Source organism: Myotis nattereri, assembly GCF_964212035.1.
Source record: "Myotis nattereri genome assembly, chromosome: X".
Taxonomy (NCBI): Eukaryota; Metazoa; Chordata; class Mammalia; order Chiroptera; family Vespertilionidae; genus Myotis; species Myotis nattereri.
Genome location: NC_138078.1, coordinates 31,825,086 through 31,842,880, shown reverse-complemented (window position 1 = coordinate 31,842,880; position 17,795 = coordinate 31,825,086). Strand labels below are relative to the sequence as shown.

General features: G+C 39.9%; 1 protein-coding gene across 2 annotated transcripts in view; it reads left to right on the top strand.

Annotated features, from left to right (window-relative positions):
- Positions 1–17,795, top strand: part of DACH2 (dachshund family transcription factor 2) — a gene marked incomplete at its 5' end in the record, with an annotated part of 789,041 nt that overhangs the window by 643,491 nt on the left and 127,755 nt on the right. For both annotated transcript variants that reach the window (XM_081115454.1, XM_081115453.1), the window contains one exon: positions 17,517–17,652. In XM_081115454.1, coding sequence (XP_080971580.1) covers positions 17,517–17,652 — 136 coding nt within the window. The remainder of the gene's footprint in view (positions 1–17,516; positions 17,653–17,795) is intronic.

The following is a 17,795-nucleotide window of genomic DNA, read 5'->3' as shown; positions in this document are numbered from 1 at the left end:
CTGACTTTATGTTGTTCTGTTCTTCTTTTTCTAGTTCTTTTCTTTATCTTTATTGCTGAGAATATTACAGATCCCTTCCTTCCCCACCACTGTGCTTCTCCACCCAGATCCTGCCTCACCCCAGACCTTCACCACCCTATTTTCTGTGTCCATGTGTAATGCATATATGCAAGTACACTCTTTAATTAAACTTTTAACCACCCCTCCCCAGCAACTACTTTCCTTCTGAGATTTCTCAATCTTTTTCATGTTTCCATGCCTCTGGTTCTATTTTAGTCATCAGTTAATTTTGTTCTTTAGACTCCTTGTTCAATTATTTTTATTTTAGATTCAATTAATGATAGATATATATTTACTAGAGGCCCAGTGCACAAAAATTTGTGCACTCGGGAGGGTCCCTCAGCTCGGCCTGTGCCCTCTCACAGTCTGGGACCCCTCGGGGGATGACCACCTGCTGGCTTAGGCCCGCTCCCTGGGGGAATGGGCTTAAGCTGGCAGTCAGACATCCCTCTGGCAGCCCAGGAGCCTTTGGGGGATGTCCACTTGCCAGCAGGGAGCAGGCCTAGCTGCAGTCGGACATCCTTAGTGCTGCTGAGGAGGCAGGAGAGGCTCCCACCACCACCACTGTGCTGGCAGCCATCAGCCTGGCTTGTGGCTGAGCAGACCTCCCCCTGTGGGAGTACACTGACCACCAGAGGGCAGCTCCTGCATTGAGCATCTTCCCCCTGGTGGTCAGTGTGTGTCATAGTGACCAGTGATTCCCAGTCATTCTGATGTTAGGGTCAATTTGCATATTACCCTTCTACTATATAGGATAGAGGCCTGGTGCATGGGTGGGGGCCAGCTGGTTTGCCCTGAAGGGTGTCCCGGAGCATGATGGGGGTCCCCCTGGGGTGCCTGGCCAGCCTGAGTGAGGGGCTGATAGCCATTTTCAGACTGGCCATAGCCCCTTCAGGGTGGAGGTCCCCACTGGGGTGCCTGGCCAGCCTGGGTGAGTGGCTGGTGGCTCTTTGCACACTTGCAGCTGCCCCTTCAGGGTGGGGGTCCCCCCTGGGGTGCCTGGACAGCCTGGTTGAGGGGCTGAGGGCCATTTTCAGGCTGGCCACACCCCCTTCATGGTGGGGGTCCCTGCTGGGGTGCCTGGCCAGCCTGGGTGAGGGGCTGATGGCTGTTTGAAGGTTGGCCAAGGCCCCCAGTGGGAACCCTCACACCATGAGGGTGTGGCCATCCTGGGTGAGGGGCTGATGGCTTTTTGCAGGCTAGCCACAACCTCCAGCCACCCAAGCTCCCAGTGGAGGCTGCCTGGAAGCAGGTATCTGGGATTTATTTGTCTTCTATAATTGAAACTGTGTTGCCTTTCACAGATGCCACAGCCAGCCAGGAAGCTTGGCTTCCTCCATTGCAGGGGCAACCAAGCTTCCTGCTTACTCCAGCTCCATGGCTGCCGGCCGCGATCTTGGTTGGGTTAATTTGCATATAGTTGCTCTGATTGGCTGGTGGTCATTGCTTGGGCGTAGCAAAGGTATGGTCAATTAGCATCTTTGTCTTTTATTAGTGTAGATTGCCATTTTATTGTTCATATTTTTTATCTTTTCTTCTTCTTAAAGAAGACTCTTCTTAAAGAAGCAATATTTTATGTAATACTGGTTTGGTGTTGATGAACTACCATAGCTTTTTCTTGTCTGGGAAGCTCTTTTTTATAATACCTTCAATTATAAATTATAGTTTTGCCAGATAGAGTAATCTTGGTTGCAGTTCCTTGCTTTTCATCACTTTAAATATTTCTTGCCACTCCTTTCTGGCCTGCAACATTTCTGTTGAGAGATCAGCTGACAGTCGTATGTTCACTACCTTATAGGTAACTAAATGCTTTTCTCTTGCTGCTTTTAAGATTCTTTCTTTGTCTATAATCCTTGGCATTTTAATTATGATGTGTCTTGGTGTGGAACTCTTTGGGTTCATCTTGTTTGGGACTCTCTGCACTTCCTGGACTTTTTTCTATTTCTTTCAGCAGGTAGGGGAAGTTTCATGTCATTATTTCTTCAAGTAAGTTTTCAATTTCATGCTCCCTCTCTTCTCCTTCCAGCACCCCTGTGACATGCATGTTGTGCATACCAAAAGTTATGAAGTTATGAAGTTGTCCCAGAGGCTCCTTTCACTATCTTCATAGTTTGGGATTCCTTTTTCTTTCTTTCTCTTCTGATTGGGTGTTTTTGCTTCCTCATATTCCAAATTGTTGATTTGATTCTCAGCATTCTCTACTCTACTGTTGATTCCCTGTAAATTATTCTTCATTTCAGTTAGTATATCCTTAATTTTTAACGGGTCTTTTTTCATGTCTTTGATGCTCTCTTTAATTTCTTTTAAATTCTCACTAAGTCCATTGTCATTCTCAGTAAATCCCTTGAAGCTCTTATAAAGTTCCTTGAGCATCATTATAACCATTGCTTTTAACTCTGTATCTAATAGTTTGCTTGCATCATTTTATTTAGTTCTTTTTCTGGAGATTTCTTCTGTTCTTTCCTTTGTGACATGTTTTGTTTGTTTGTTTTGTTTTATCTCCACAATTAACTGCTTCTCTGTGTTTGTTTCTATGTATTAGGTAGAGCTGCAGTATCTCCTGGAATTGGTATACTCACCCAGCTTAGTAGGTGTCCTTTAGGGCCCAGTGGATCAGCTTCCCCAGTCACCTGAGCTGGACACTCTAGGTGTCCCCCTCTGTGGGCAGTGATCACTGTCCTGTTGTAATTGAGCCTTGATTACTGTTGATGTCTCTGGGAGAAATTGGCTGTGAGGACCAACTGTGACCACAGGGGAAGAATTACTGTGCATGAGACACGCCTATGGAGTAAAACTTGCTTCAGTGGGGCTTTTGTGCTCTCCAAGTCTGACCCTTGAGTGTGTTGCTCTCAGATGTGGTAGCATTGGAATCTGATGTTGTTTGAATCTGTTCACCAAGTGTACTGGCTCTGGGGCCTCCCAGGAGCTGCAAAGTCAGCCACTGCCTTTGTCTTGCTATAGGGGGATCTGCAGATGGCTGCTACTTGTGTTGGGCTTAGAAGTGCCCAGGAGAGGCAAAGCTGTAAACCTTGGCAAGTTTCTGTTAGTGCTGGGCCTGTGGCCATTTATCAAGATGTATGTGGCACACTGAATCCAGCAGCTTCTTGTTTTATAGAGTTTAGGGAAGTCTAAAGCTTAAACCAGAATAGGCCACTCATATGCAAAAGACACTGCAAACAGCTTGGTTGTGGCTGCACATTGGATGGGGATGTCAGGGAATCACCAGGTTGGGACAAATAGTGTGGACCAGGTATATGGAGACTCAGATATGGTACCTGCCAGTTAACTCTCTGTGTGTGTGTGGAAGGGAGTTCCCAGCAATTTTTTTTTTTTCTGGGAGAAAAATGTCCAGGACTTCTTGCCCTGATGACAGACAATTTAGTTTCTTCCCGTTTGTCTGTGAATTCTTTCAAGCTGCTGCCCCATTGCAGGAGCTCAAAGGGAGTGAGTTTAAGTAATTTCATGCTTGGGCCCTTTAGGAGTAACTACCTGGGTCTCAGGTTGCATCTTTGTCACTCTGAATGCAAATGAAAGCATCCACCCAGAAAATCCCTCATTTAAACCATATAACCCAGGAGTTCAGGGCTATTGTTCTTCTCAGCTGGCCTATCCCACTGTGTTTTACCTACACTTCTTTTCCACTTATATGAAGTTTTTATTTTCCTTTATTGATTAAGGTATTACACATGTGTCCTTATCCTCCCATTGTCCCCCTCACCCCCCTGATGTCTGCATCCATTGGTTATGCATATATGCGGGCATACAAGTCCTTTGATTGATCATGCCCCCTTACTCCCACCCTCTCCTACCTTCCCTCTGAGGTTTGATGGTCTTATTGATGCTTCTCTGTCTCTGGATCTGTTTTTGTTCATCAGTTTATGTTGTTCATTATATTCCACAAATGAATGATATCATGTGATATTTATCTTTCTCTGACTGGCTTATTACCTTCATTTTTGTTTACCTTATAATCTATTTTGTGTTGATAAGAAGAACCAAGACCCCAGCCATTAACCCCAATCAGTAACATCATTTTGATGGCAGCCCTTCGATTGTACAAACCGTAAGTCCTCTGGCCACAAGGCCAGAGAAAGGGCTGCTTTACTTTTCCTTCTTGTCCAGGATCAAGAGGACAAGGCAGTAATTCTAGTTAATAGGAGATGACTGCCTGTGAATGGAAAATTAAATTAACCCTGAGTGTCTGGTGATGAACTGGCACATTGATTCCTAAGAATTCACTTGCAGTCATGACCCCTCCATGCCCACATTCTCAGGGTATAATTCTGCCATCCATGCATTGTTTTGATTTAACACACCATCTCACCTGCCCAACCAGACTGCTTGACCTAAACTCTAGCTTGCCTCTTAGCTACTACTGCATCTAGGAAATCTATCTGTCCTCTTCCAGCCAGACCTATTGGGTAAATCTTTTTGTCTATCACCTACAAAATCTCTCAGGTTTACTAGGCCAAGATTCTACAGCACTTCACTGGAAGTACTCTGGTAGAATTTCTACAGTATAATGGGTTATGGCAGGCACAGCATTCCCACAATCTGGAATTCTCAGAGTAGGGGCCCACCCTATCATAGTGGATCCTAGAGGGGTTCAGAAGAAATGGCATAGACATAATCAAAGGAATGGGAGACACACAAACCATAAGATATTATGTAGAAGTCCAATGTACAATTCAACTAAGAGGTAAATGGCACCCTAAATGTACCTCACTATTAGTCATTCCATTTATAGGTTACTACCTTTTTTTATCCTTTTAGCAACCCCCCCCCCATCTATAAAATCCCTTTACTCTGTTTTCTCCTATGGATACACTAGCTCTATTTTTCTTTTCTGCTCCTTTTCCCTGGTTGAGCAGACTTGACTGCTTCTGGACTCCTAGATATATCCCATTCCAACAAGGTCTGCAGAGATGCCCATCACTCGGTAAAGTTTGACCTTCCATCCTCTGAGAATATGGTGAGATTACATGGTCTCATCCCTGCTAGAATCCTGAGACATGAGACTCTAGCCCTCAAGGGCTGGGATGCCAGGCTCCAGAATTGAACCCAGGATGCTAGGCTCTCTAATTCCTAACCTAAGATTATGGTGAGATCACATGGCACCCTTCATGTCTCATCCCCTCTTAATGGCCTAGAGATCAGACTATAGCCATCTAGTGTTGGGACTCCAGGCTCTGGAATTGACCCCAAAATGCTGGGCTCTCAAGTTGCTAACTTCCAAATGGACATTCAACCTTTTATGCAGGATAGGAGTACTCTGATCTGTATTTTGGCTAATTGGTCACAATTCGGCCACCCAGATCTTAAAAAAAGAAAAGACTTTCTACTGTAATTCAGTATGGCCATAATATAAACTTGGGTATAGGTAGTCATAGACTCAAAACAATAGCATTAATCATAACACCATGCTTCAATTAGGTATTTTCTGCAAATGGCAGGGAAAATGGTCAGAAATTCCTTATATCCACACATTTTTTCTATTAAGAGAACAAAAGGATCTCCTCCAGAAATATAAATTGACTACTCTGTATTAACATAAGAAACATTCAAACATGTAAAGAATTTTTGTGAGTTTATTTGAGCCAAACTGAGGACAATTGCCAAGAAGCAAAATCTCAATGTATTGAGATAATGCTCCAGAGAATGGTGGTTTTTCACCTATGTTTATAAATTACCATCAAAGGAGGAGATGTAAGTGGGTTATATGAACTCCATTGGTGATAGATTAGGGAGGTGAGAGAAAGCAAAGCAGGGAAACCTCTGGGATTGGATAAAAAGTAAAATGATAGACTCATGCTTCCTTTACATAGGTGGACACAGGATAGTTAATAGTCAACAATTAACAGGATAACAATAATAATGAGGGAATTTGTGGTCTCTGCCCTGGTGCCTGGATGCATTGGGGGGGTCCAGAAAAAGGAAAGTAACAAGTTATTCTGACATTCCAAAAGAATGTTATCTAAATGCAAAAATACAATAGGCTCAGTTAAGATCAAAGTTGATCTTTGTCAGGAAAGATACCAGCCTAGACATGACTATCCACTATAAACTGCTTTTTAGTTAAACATTTTTAATTTCAGATCATTCTGTGTGGTTGCTTTAGGTCTCTGAGTTTGCAAGGCTACCACCCAGTCCTTCCCGGACTTAGGTTAGCATGTGGCCCCTTTTTATCCACATTTGGCTGTATTTCAGCTAAACAAAGACCCTATCTCACAACCCTGTGCTAATGGCCCACAGAATTCCCCTAGCTATACCCCCATTCCATTGCCTAAACTCTCTCTCTATCTGACCCTGCTTCCATACCTACAAAACAAACAAACAAACAACTCCCAGTCAAAGGAACTGGAAAGGCCAAAACAGCCTGTACCTTTCCCTGCCAGGGTATGTCCCTTAATGCAGCCCACAGCTTGTCCATAAACCCTTTTCACTTGTAAAATTAAAACAAATTAAGGCTCATCTCGGGAGTTACTCTGATAACCCCATACCTATATCAATGCTTTCCAACATATATCTTTGGCCTATGAAATAACATGGAAGGATATAATAATCATCTTGGTCCACACTTTGTTAGATACTGAACTCTTTTGAAACTAATAAGAGCCTATAACCAATTCCTCTCCCTTCTATAGCTCCTCTACTATATCCTTTGCTCTGAGATTCCTTGTCTGGACTTGCCCTTCCACTCCCTTCTTCCTTCCCCTTGTATCTTTACTACTACTCCCTATTGATTTAAGGGACAATGAGAATAGGAATTCTAACAATTCCCTTTGGAAAAAGCTTGTTTCAGCCAAATAGGAGCCAGCAACTGTACCCAATTTTCTCAGGGACTCTGATGGGTTCCCAAAGAAATTTAATTGTTAGAACATGCAATCCTAATTATTATAACCTATTCCAATTAATATACCTAGTGGTTTCTGAGAGCAAGGAAACAGAACTGCTAAATAGGGTCTGCTAGGAAACTGTAGAAGAGTCTGTTTGTGTTGTATAAAACCAGATCACCTTAAAAAGAATTGTAGAAAACTGAAATGGGACTTAGAAAGGGAAAAGAAATCAGAAGCAAGCATAGATTTGCTCCAAGGTTATTTCCCTTTTTCCATAACAGTTTCGGAGAAGTTAAAATTATAATAAAAAAGGAAGCCACAAAGGCCTTTAAAAATACTGGGGCTACTTTATCTGTTCCTAACCACACCCAACTTAAGTTGCCTCTTCCTTCAAAGTAAAGCCTCTATACAAATGGCAAAAAAATACTTAATCAATGTCTGACTTTAAATCAGAGCCTGTCCCCTTCCAGGCAGGAAATGTTATGGGACAATACTATCTTGCAGCTAGGACATTTTTTGCTCTTCCCAAGGGAAATGGACAGAGGTTCCATGTATCTAAGCCTTTATGGCTTGGAGGCTACCCTAAGCTATGTGATGTCTGTAACTAGAAAAATACACCCAAATGGAAAGAAATATTCTAAAAATGGGTAGTTAAATTTGTCAGTCCATTGCCAACACTTGGGTGGCAATCTAATTCTTGATACATTAAAAACCACCGTCTTTGTTTTACAAATGAAGTCTTCACAGGGCCAGAGGTGTGGCTCCAGAAACAATTCAAAGCCCACCAAATCCTTTTACCTCCCCCAAACCTCCCCTATCCATCTCAAGAGGCCTATAGATAATACGATTTATAAAACCAAAGTCCCAGGACCTTTGAAATGAAAATACCTGGACTTCACCATAAACTCCTCTCTGGGTCATTTTTTTTTTTAATACAAAGCTCTGGAATGTAAATATTATCCTATATAATAAAAGCCTAATATGCAACTCTACCAAATGGCAGAACAACCAGCGGAATGATGGATCACTATGATGTGCACTGACCACCAGGGGGCAGACGCTCAATGCAGGAGCTGCCCCTGGTGGTCAGTGCGCTCCCATAGGGGGAGCACCACTCAGCCAAAAGCTGGGCTCATGGCTGGTGAGCACAGCAGCGGTGGTGGGAGCCTCTCTCACCTCCATGGCAGTGCTAAGGAGCAGCCAGCCAAGCAGTAAGGAGCACAGAGCAGGCAGGCTGTAAGGAGCGAGGGCTCCCAGACTGTGAGAGGGCACAGGCCAGGCTGAGGGACAACCTCCTCCCTGCCTCCTTGCAAGAATTTCGTGCATTGGGCTTCTAGTCAAAATATAAAAAAAACCTTTGTCACCTAAACAAACCACTTTAACTTATTTCAACTATTCCTTTCTAAATAAGTGGATTTTAATTGAAGTTATTGAGTATTTAGATATTTTTAAATAACATGAAATACTGAAAGATTGAGTTCTAGACAAGTCTTAAGTTTGCCTGCTTTTAGCTTTTTTATTACAGAAAATCTGTAAATTGGATTTGGAGCTGATGAATGTCTTGTGCTTTTTGGAGATAGTTTCTTGAAAGTGAGTGTGTTTGCCAATTGAGTTTATGAAATGTGTTCATTAATGCCAATCTAAGGAATGCTGGTTTCTTACTTTTTAGTTAAGCTTGTTTTGTTTTCCCTATAAGCATTTTGATAAACTATACCCTCATAAGCAATATTGAGACATTTTATGTTTTTCTCTCTACCTAATACCTCCAGAACTTGACAACTCTCAGTAAGTAAATATTTTCATGTCAATATATTTGTTTGCCTAAATCCAATAAAAATCTGTTCTCTTTATAATAGGACACATAAAACCAGGTTCCAATTGTGGTTTTGATAACTGAAACAGTTAGCTAATATTTTCCCCCAGGGTCGTATCTTGCAACACCGAAGAATGAGCCTCGCAGACCAGAAGATTTGAGCAAAAGTGTGGAAAATTTATTACAAGCAGATTTAGACTCCCCACATGGGGAGGGTGGGCCAATAATTGGCTGCCCCATACAGCCTTGTATGCCAGGGGTATATATTTACTATAAGCCTGCTTCTATATCTATCCATGTCATCACCTGATTGATTCCTTCAATTATTCTTCCCCAGCAACGAAACTGAACGTTCCCTGTTTTTATGTGTTCTTTCTCTGTTCCTGTGCTGAACTTTCTGTTTCTATGTGTCAGTACACCTTATTGTTGCAGGCCCTCCCTTGGTTTCCCATGCCTCCCTCTTTGAGTCCAGAAACATTTTATAATTTCTGCTTGATTGGTTCCTGTGATTAGGCTGCTCAAACTGCCATGTCTGCCCCTGCCTATGTCCCACCTGCCTTTGTTTTTCACTGGACCCCTGCCCTATCTGCCTGTGTTTCAAGTTAACCCTCACAGTTTTATTAACCAAATCTTTGACTAGAACGTAATGATCAAGAGAGACATACATTGATCAGACCTTCAAACCTCAGAGAGAAGGCAGGGGAGGGTAGGGGCAAGGGGGAAAGATCAACCAAAGGACTTGTATGTATGCATATAAGTATAGCCAATGGACACAGACACTAGGGGGTTGAGGGCATGGGGGGGCAATGGGAGGGTAAGGACACATATGTAATACCTTAATCAATAAAGAAAAAAAGAAGAGAGAGAGAGAGAGAGAAAGAAAGAGAGAGAGAGAGATACCAGAACTCTGGATGTCACCAGAAAGACAAGGAATTGAGATTGACTTTAAAGCCAGTAAATGCCCTTTGGGGAAAATGGCCAGGTACCTTGCTTATTCACATGGTTCATGGTAGTTTTTCCAGGTAAGGAAAGAAGTTTGCTTTCCTTGGAGATGATGGCAAAGAAAGAACCTTAGACATTTTGGGGGATCCCAAGAACTTGAGAAATCCACCCAAATCTATAGACATTGCAAGCAAAACTGGATGGGAAATGCGTGGCTTGGCTTCTGTGCTCCCAAAGGGCTGAATAAAGTACAGTCTGAAGATTTCTTGTGAATGAAATGCCAGCAAAGCAGATTTTAAAAAGCCTATGTAATTAGTTGCTATTTTTATTGTGTTTATACAAATAATCAGGTCAAATTAAAACTAGATCTAATGCAGTCCCTTTGATAAAAATGAAGGTGATATTAGGGAGAAAAATTCTGTTTCAATGGAGAACACAATGCCCAAATGTGGATATTTGACTCTAGTGTAGTAGGTTGTCTCTAAGTTTTTATATTTACCTATAAATAAGTAATTACTCAATTTTTCTAGTTGTCTTCACCCTCCAAGCTAATGCTTAATTTCCCCCCTACCCTTTGACTTAGAATTATTAAGACCTTCTGATACAATTTCAACCATACAGAATTTACCTGAGCATCTGATGCTATCAAATAGTCATTGCTCATTTTGATTCTATCAAAAGAAACCTTAATCTCTCTTTTCTGACATTCTTACAGAAGTACAAACTGGCTTATATTTTGCTGTGATCATTAACCTTTGTTTTTCATTCTGTCTTCATAGGCATATTCCTTATTTTTTAAAAATTAGATCTTTATTGTTCAAAATGTTACATATGCCCCTCCCTTTATATCCATTCACTCCTTCTAACCTTCCCCCACCCCCTGCCCCAGGCCTTCACCATACTATTGCCTGTGTCCATGGGTTATGCATATATGCATACAAGTTTTTTGTTTGGTCTCTTCCCACCCACCCTCCCCAGACTTCTCTCTGAGTTTCCTCAGTCTGTTCCGTACTAATATGTCTCTGGATCAATTTTGTTCATCAGTTTACTCATTAGATTCCATATATTAGTGAGGTTATGTGATATCTGTCTTTCTCTGACTGGCTTATTATACTTAGCCCATTACTTTCCAGGTACCTCCATGCTATCTCAAAGGGTAAGAGATCCTTCTTTTTTACGGCTGCATAGTATTCCAGGTGTAAATGTATCACAACTTTTTTATCCACTCATCTACTGATGGCACTTGGACTGTTTCCAGATCTTAGTTATTGTAAAATGTGCTTCTATGAACATAGGGATGCATACATTCTTTCTGATTGATGTTTCTTAGGATATATTCCTAGAAGTGGGATCACTGGGTCAAATGGCAGTTCTATATTTAATTTACTTAGGAAACTCCATAATGTTTTCCATATTGGCTACACCAATCTGCAATCTCACCAGCAGTGTACTAGGGTTCCCTTTTTCTCCACATACTTGCTAGAACTTGTCATTTGTTGATTTGTTGATGGTAGCCATTCTGACAGGTGTGAGGTGTTACCTCGTTTTCATTTTAATTCATATCTCTCTGGTGATTAGTGGCTTTGAGCATTTTTTCATATGTCTCTTGTACATCTGTATGTCTGTTTTGGAAAAGTGTCGATTTAGGTCCTTTGCCCATGTTTTAATTGGATTGTCTGTCTTCCTTTGGTTACATTATATGAGTTCCTTATATATTTTGGATATTAACCCTTTATCAGATGTATCGTTGGCAAATATGTTCTCCCATACTGTGGGCTTCCTTTCCATGTTGTTGATATTTTCTTTTGCTATGCAGAAGATTTTTATTTTGATGTAGTCCCATTTATTTTTTCCTTAGTTACCTTTGCCCTAGGAGATATATCCGTAAACATACTGCTACCAGAGATGTCTGAGATTTTTCTGCTTATGGTTTATTCTAGGATTTTTATGGTTTCACAACTAACATTTTAATTTTTTTATTCATTTTGAGTTTATTCTTGTGTATGGTATAAGTTGGTGGTCTAGTTTTTTTTGGGTTTTTTTGCATGTATATGTCCAGTTTTACCAACACCATTTATTGAAGAGACTGTCTTGACTCCATTGTATGCATTTGCCTTCTTTGTCAAATGTTAATTGAGCTTAATGGCTTGGGTTGATTTCTGGAGTCTCTGTTCCATTGATCTATATGCCTGTTCTTGTGCCAGTACCAGGCAGTTTTGATTACAGTGGCTTTATAGTACAACCTGATATCTGGTATTATGACATCTCCAACTTTGTTCTTCTTTCTCATGATTGCTGCAGCTATTTGAGTTTTTTTATTATTTTTATTTTATTTTTTTTATTCCATATACTTTTTTGGAGCATTTGTTCTAGACTTTTGAAATATGCTGTTGGTATTTTAATAGGGTTTTTGTTGAATCTGTAGATTTGCTGAAGTGAGACTCCATGTAGAAATGATGATATTTCAGGAATTTTAGTCCATCCCTACTTTAGAAGAATCAACCAAGGGCCTCTCTATTTCAGTCTCAAATCCCATTTTATTGTTGCCCTTAGATCAGACAGGTAGAGAGACTTTCATACGCTAATGTTGACAGGGACTATGACAATTTTCAACACAAAGCAATTACTGAAGACAGACCACCTTCCCTCATCATTGCTAAAATATTTTAGCGGTGGAAGTCTCAGAATGGGGAATGTTATAGAATATTAGAATCTAAGAAAATTCCACAACAAGAGGAATAGGGAAACTAAGACAGGTGGTGTATGTAGCACCAGTTTGCAACTACCTAGTATATCCTATCTTCCCTAAACTAAGGACACTTCAGAGTAAATGGTTTGCACTTCTCCTTCCCAACCAGAGGGTATATAGCTTAAATCACCCTACTCAGGGAGGCAGGTAACAGAAATCCAATTAAGTGTCATTTTCCAACCACACCCAAGGACAGACATATTAAGAGAATAAATCTCATTTTGGTACATCAGCATAAAACTGATAAATATTCTATTGATCTGCTCCTAAGACATCTCCTAAATGCCGAGCCTTTAAAACTCCTCAAAATGAAGGTCCCAGCGTGCTCTCCCTTCAGGAATATACGTGTGCCATTCCCTTCCCCCTCTCCTCCTACCCCATGTAACCCCTAACCTCTAATGGATCCCATGAGACTTGCAACCAGGGGAGCAAAGCACCCCCCCCATCCTCTAACTGCCCAGAGCTTATGCAGCCCAGCCTAGACTCTCCTGTTGCTTCTTCTATGCCCTTACTTGTTTCACTTTCCTAAATATATTTTTGCTGAGGTCAATAAATTCTTGCTTGGTTTTCTATATTTTGTCTCTTGATTGAAATTTTTCCCTTTGAAGACAAAAACCAAGGGCTTCTCAGCTTCTCCTCTCACCAGTAACAACTCAGGCACAATTCCCACTGGTTTTTACAGCCCAAAGTTACAGGAACTTCTCTTCCTAGCACTGGAACCCTGGGCTGGGGGGCCTGGTGTGGGGCTGGGATCACTTGCTCTTCATGGGAGACCTCTTCAGCCATGATATCCTTCCCGATTAAAAACACGCCACACATAAAAAGAAAAAGAAAAAGAAAAAATAAGTAAGTAAGTAAATAAATAAATAAATAAAAACACACCACACCTGGGTGTCAGAACAGCCTGTTCTGTGTCTCCACCCTTCTACCAGTTTCAATGTGTTTTTTTCTTTAATTCTCTGGTTGTAGGACTTCCATTTAGTCACATTTCAGGTGGTTTCTGAATGATGGTTGGTGTGTATTTTAGCTGTAATTTTGGTGTGGTTGTAGTAGGATACAAGTATCAGCATTTACCTTTGCTGCCATCTTGGTTCCTCTAATCTTTTTCTAGTTCTTTAAAACATACTGTTTGGCTGTTTAGTTGGGATTTCTCTTGTTTCTTGAGATAGGCTTGTAATGAGATAAATATTCCTCTTATTATTGCTTTCCCTGCATCCCAGAAGTTTTGATATGTCATATTGTCATTCTTATTTGTCTCTATATAGCTGCTGATTTCACTTTTTCTTTTTTTTTGACCCATCATACAGTAGTATGCTATTTAATCTCCACATATCTGTGTGGGGTTTTTTTTTAAACTTCCTTTTTGCAGTTGATTTCCAATTTCAAAGCATTGTGGTCAGACAATATGCCTGCTATTTAATCTCCACATATCTGTGTGGGGTTTTTTTTTAAACTTCCTTTTTGCAGTTGATTTCCAATTTCAAAGCATTGTGGTCAGACAATATGCCTGGTATGATTTTAATGTTCTTAAATTTGTTGAGGCTAGTTTTGTGACCCAACATATGGTTTATCCTTGAGAATGTTCCATATACACTGGAAAAGAATGTATAGTCTGATTCTCTGGAATGAAAGGCTCTGTTAATATCAATTATGTCCATTTGGTCTAATGTGTCATTTAAGACGATATTTTTTATTTATTTTCTTTTTGGATGATCTATCTAGAGCTGTTAATGGAGTATTTAGGTCCCCTAATATGATTATTTTTGTCAGTTTCTCACTTTAGTTCTATTAGTTGTTACTTTATATTTTTGGTGCTCACTGATTTGGTACATATATATTAAGGGGTGTCATGTCTTCTTGATGTAGTGTCCCCTTTATCATTATAGAATGTCCATCTTTGTTTCTTGCTACTTTTGTTATCTTAAGATCTTTTTGTCAGACATAAGTATGGCTACATCTGGCTTTCTGTGGATGTTATTTGCTTAGAGAATCATTTTCTACCTTTTCACTTTGAATCTACCCTTGTCTTTGCAGCTTAAAGGTGTCTCTTATAAACATCATATGGTTGGATTTTGTTTTTTGATCCAATCTCCTACTCTTGAACCCTCTATTGGTGAATTCAGGACATTACATTGAGGGCAATTATTGATGTATGAAGATTTCCTTTTGCCATTTTATCTATTATTTTCTGATAGCTCTGTGCCTCCATTGGTTCTTTTCTTTTGTGTTTCTAAATGATGTTTTTATTTGGTGATATTCCATACTTCTTTCCTGTTTCATCTTTTTTTGAACGATGTGTCTCAGTGGTTTTTTGTGGTTATCTTTAGGTTTATAAAAAAAGAAAGTTTAATATATAGAGTAGGACCTACTCAATAGGTTTTTCTTTTTCTTTTGAATGCATCTGATCACCATCCTCCTAGCAAATCCAGACCCTTTACTCCTCCCTTTTTATGTTTTTGTTGTCACAGATTATCCCTGTTTATGCTGTAAGTTTGTTGGTGAACTTACTAGTAGTGTGGTGACCTTTTGTTTTTTTGTTTCAGGTAGAATCACCCCCTTGAGTATTTCCTGCAATGGAGGTCTTCTGGTGATAAATTCCCTCAGCTTCTGTATGTCTGGGAAATATTTTATTTCTCCTTCATATTTAAAAGATAACATTGCTGGATACATTATTCTTGGCTAGTAATTTGTCTCCTCCAGTAGTTTGCATATTTGGTCCTACCCTATTCTGGCTTATAGAGTTTCTGCTGAGAAGTCCAATGATAACCTGATGGGCTTTCCTTTATAGGGCACTTCCTTCTTTTCCCTGGGTGCCTTGATAATTTTTTCTTTGTCATTAACTTTTGACACTTTTAATACAATGCGCCTTGTAGATGGCCTCTTTGGATTGAAGTAACCAGGTGTTCTGTTTGCTTCTTGAATTCAAGGATCTAGTTTTTTTTTCCCATATGATCTGGGAGTCCTCATTAACTTTTTGGGCTAATAGGTTTCCTTTCCCTTCTTCCTCTCTTCTTCTTCTGGTATGTCTATTATTCTTTTATCACTTTTTGTGATTTAGTTTGATAGAGTTATATTTATTGATTGATTGATTTCTCACATCTCTCTCATCTTCCCTCTGTGTCATTTCTAGAATTCTATCTTCGATATCAGTAATTCTTTCATCCATCTGGTTGGCTCTATTTCTTATGCTTGCAAGTTTATTTCTGACCTCTTTTATGAATTCTTCATATCCAGGGTTTCTGTTTGGTTCTTTTTAAAAATGTCAAACTATTTGGTAAAGTACTTGTTTTGCTTGTTAATTTATTTTCTGAGTGCATTAAATTGCCTCTGTATTTTCTCACATCTCATTAAGTATTTTAAGAAATGCAATCTTGAATTCTCTGTCATTTATATCACATATTTCCATATGTTCAAACATGCTTACTGGAGATTTTTTATTTTCTTTCTGAGCTTCCTTGCTACCATGGTTATTCATGGTGTTTGATGGGTTCCTTCTCTGTCTAGACATCTACATATGAGTGACAATTAGATATCAATTATGTCAACTATGAAGAGTTCTTTCTATTATATTTCAGTAGGTGGTGCTGAATCACAAATTTTTTAGCTCTGTGAAAACCCATAGCTAATGCCCATGGCTGCTGTCAGTGTGGCTGCCATACTTGGGTGTGGTGTTGTCTGGGGGTATTTGGCTGCCTTCTTTGTTTTGCTTTCTTGGTAATGGTGACCTTGGACCTCTGCCCAGTGTGCCCCAACTTTGAATAAGTCACAGAGTGTACACTTTGCTGAGGAGAAATAGTGATTCTGTAGAAACAGTTCTCGGGTTTACAGATAACTTGCTCAGCCACTTGGTATAAAAAGCTCTATGGCTTTCTTTCTTTGTCTGGAGTGTCAACCATCCAAAAGCTGTGGCAGAACCCCTTTGCTCTGTCCTTTCCCAGGTCTCTTGGCTCAGTTGCAACTTGTACTGCTCACTCCCACAAGAGTTCCCACCCAGTCTCTCTGCTTCTCCCAGCTGAAGGAAGAATGAGCCACAACTGACTTCCTCCCCTTCTCTGGGATGAGCATTGCTTTGAGCTCCTCACTGCAGGGCTGCATCCATTGCTATTCTAAGCCCTCATCCCTTCTTGTCTCACCTGTTTCATCTTAGTTGCCCACCTTTTGATGTTTCAATATGTGGATCTCTCAGTGTGTCTGTATGTTGAGCAGGGAATCCTTTGTTGAGTTTTAGCTGTTCAAATTGTTTGAAAGTTCAGAGGGAGAGTCCAAGGGAATCTCACATGCTACAATTCCTTTATATCACCCAACCAGTTTTTCTTTACGGGATTTATATAAATTTTGGGCAACTCATGCAAAATCAATGTGAAAATATACAAGCACATATTTAACAAATTAACTTGTAATATGATGAATAGAATACTGATGTTGTAATTATAGACACAACGTTTAAGAAATTTATTATAAATGGATTAAATATTTTATAGAAAGAAGATTCTCCATCCCATCATATCTATCTCCCAGTCACATTAATTACATATATGACAACCAAACCATTTTGTTTTCAGAATTTGACATAAATTCTTAAGGTCTGATATATTGCAGGTATATTAAGTCCATATTGTTTGTCTGTGCAGGAATGCTAAACATGTACTAATTGCCATATTTGCAAGTTTCATTCCAGAGTTCTCAAATGTTTACTTTTGAGATATCGCCTTCTTACTTAGACAGTAGGATCACTCTCCAGGCCTTGGCATGAACTTTATGTCAATGGAAGTGCTTACAATAACAATAAACATTCACCATGCCCCCGGATTTATAATCTTTTTTAATTTTCTAGGAAAGCAAACGGAAGCAAATTTTTATTGAGCCACTACTATATATCTGACATAGCACAGAGTCCTTTTACTTTCTTCTCTTATTGAACTTTCATTATATTCCATTAATTTTATAAGAAAATATATAAGCTTTTATTTAAAGATATGTTTTTAAGACCAGGTATTGTGGATGAGCATGCTTTCAGGATAAGTGAGAGATCAAAATTTCAAATGTTATGGATTCAACAAATATGAAAATCTTGGTGCACTTATGGAATTTCCTTTTTTGCTTTCTTTTGTGTCAGGAAAGGATCCCAGAGAGTCCTTCTCCTGCTCCCTCTCTGGAAGAGAATCATCACCCTGGGAGCCAGACCTCCTCCCACCCCAGCAGCAGTATATCCAGCTCTCCCTCTCAGATGGATCACCATTCAGACAGAATGGGTGAGTATTTCACCTGAAGAAATGATTTTAAATATATTCTTTCAAGAAATCCTTTATTAGGTAATACAGAGGGGGAAAGGAAGCTGGAGGGGCTGATGCTGCCTTAGTATAAATGGCTTTTTGAAGTGGTATTTTTTTTATTG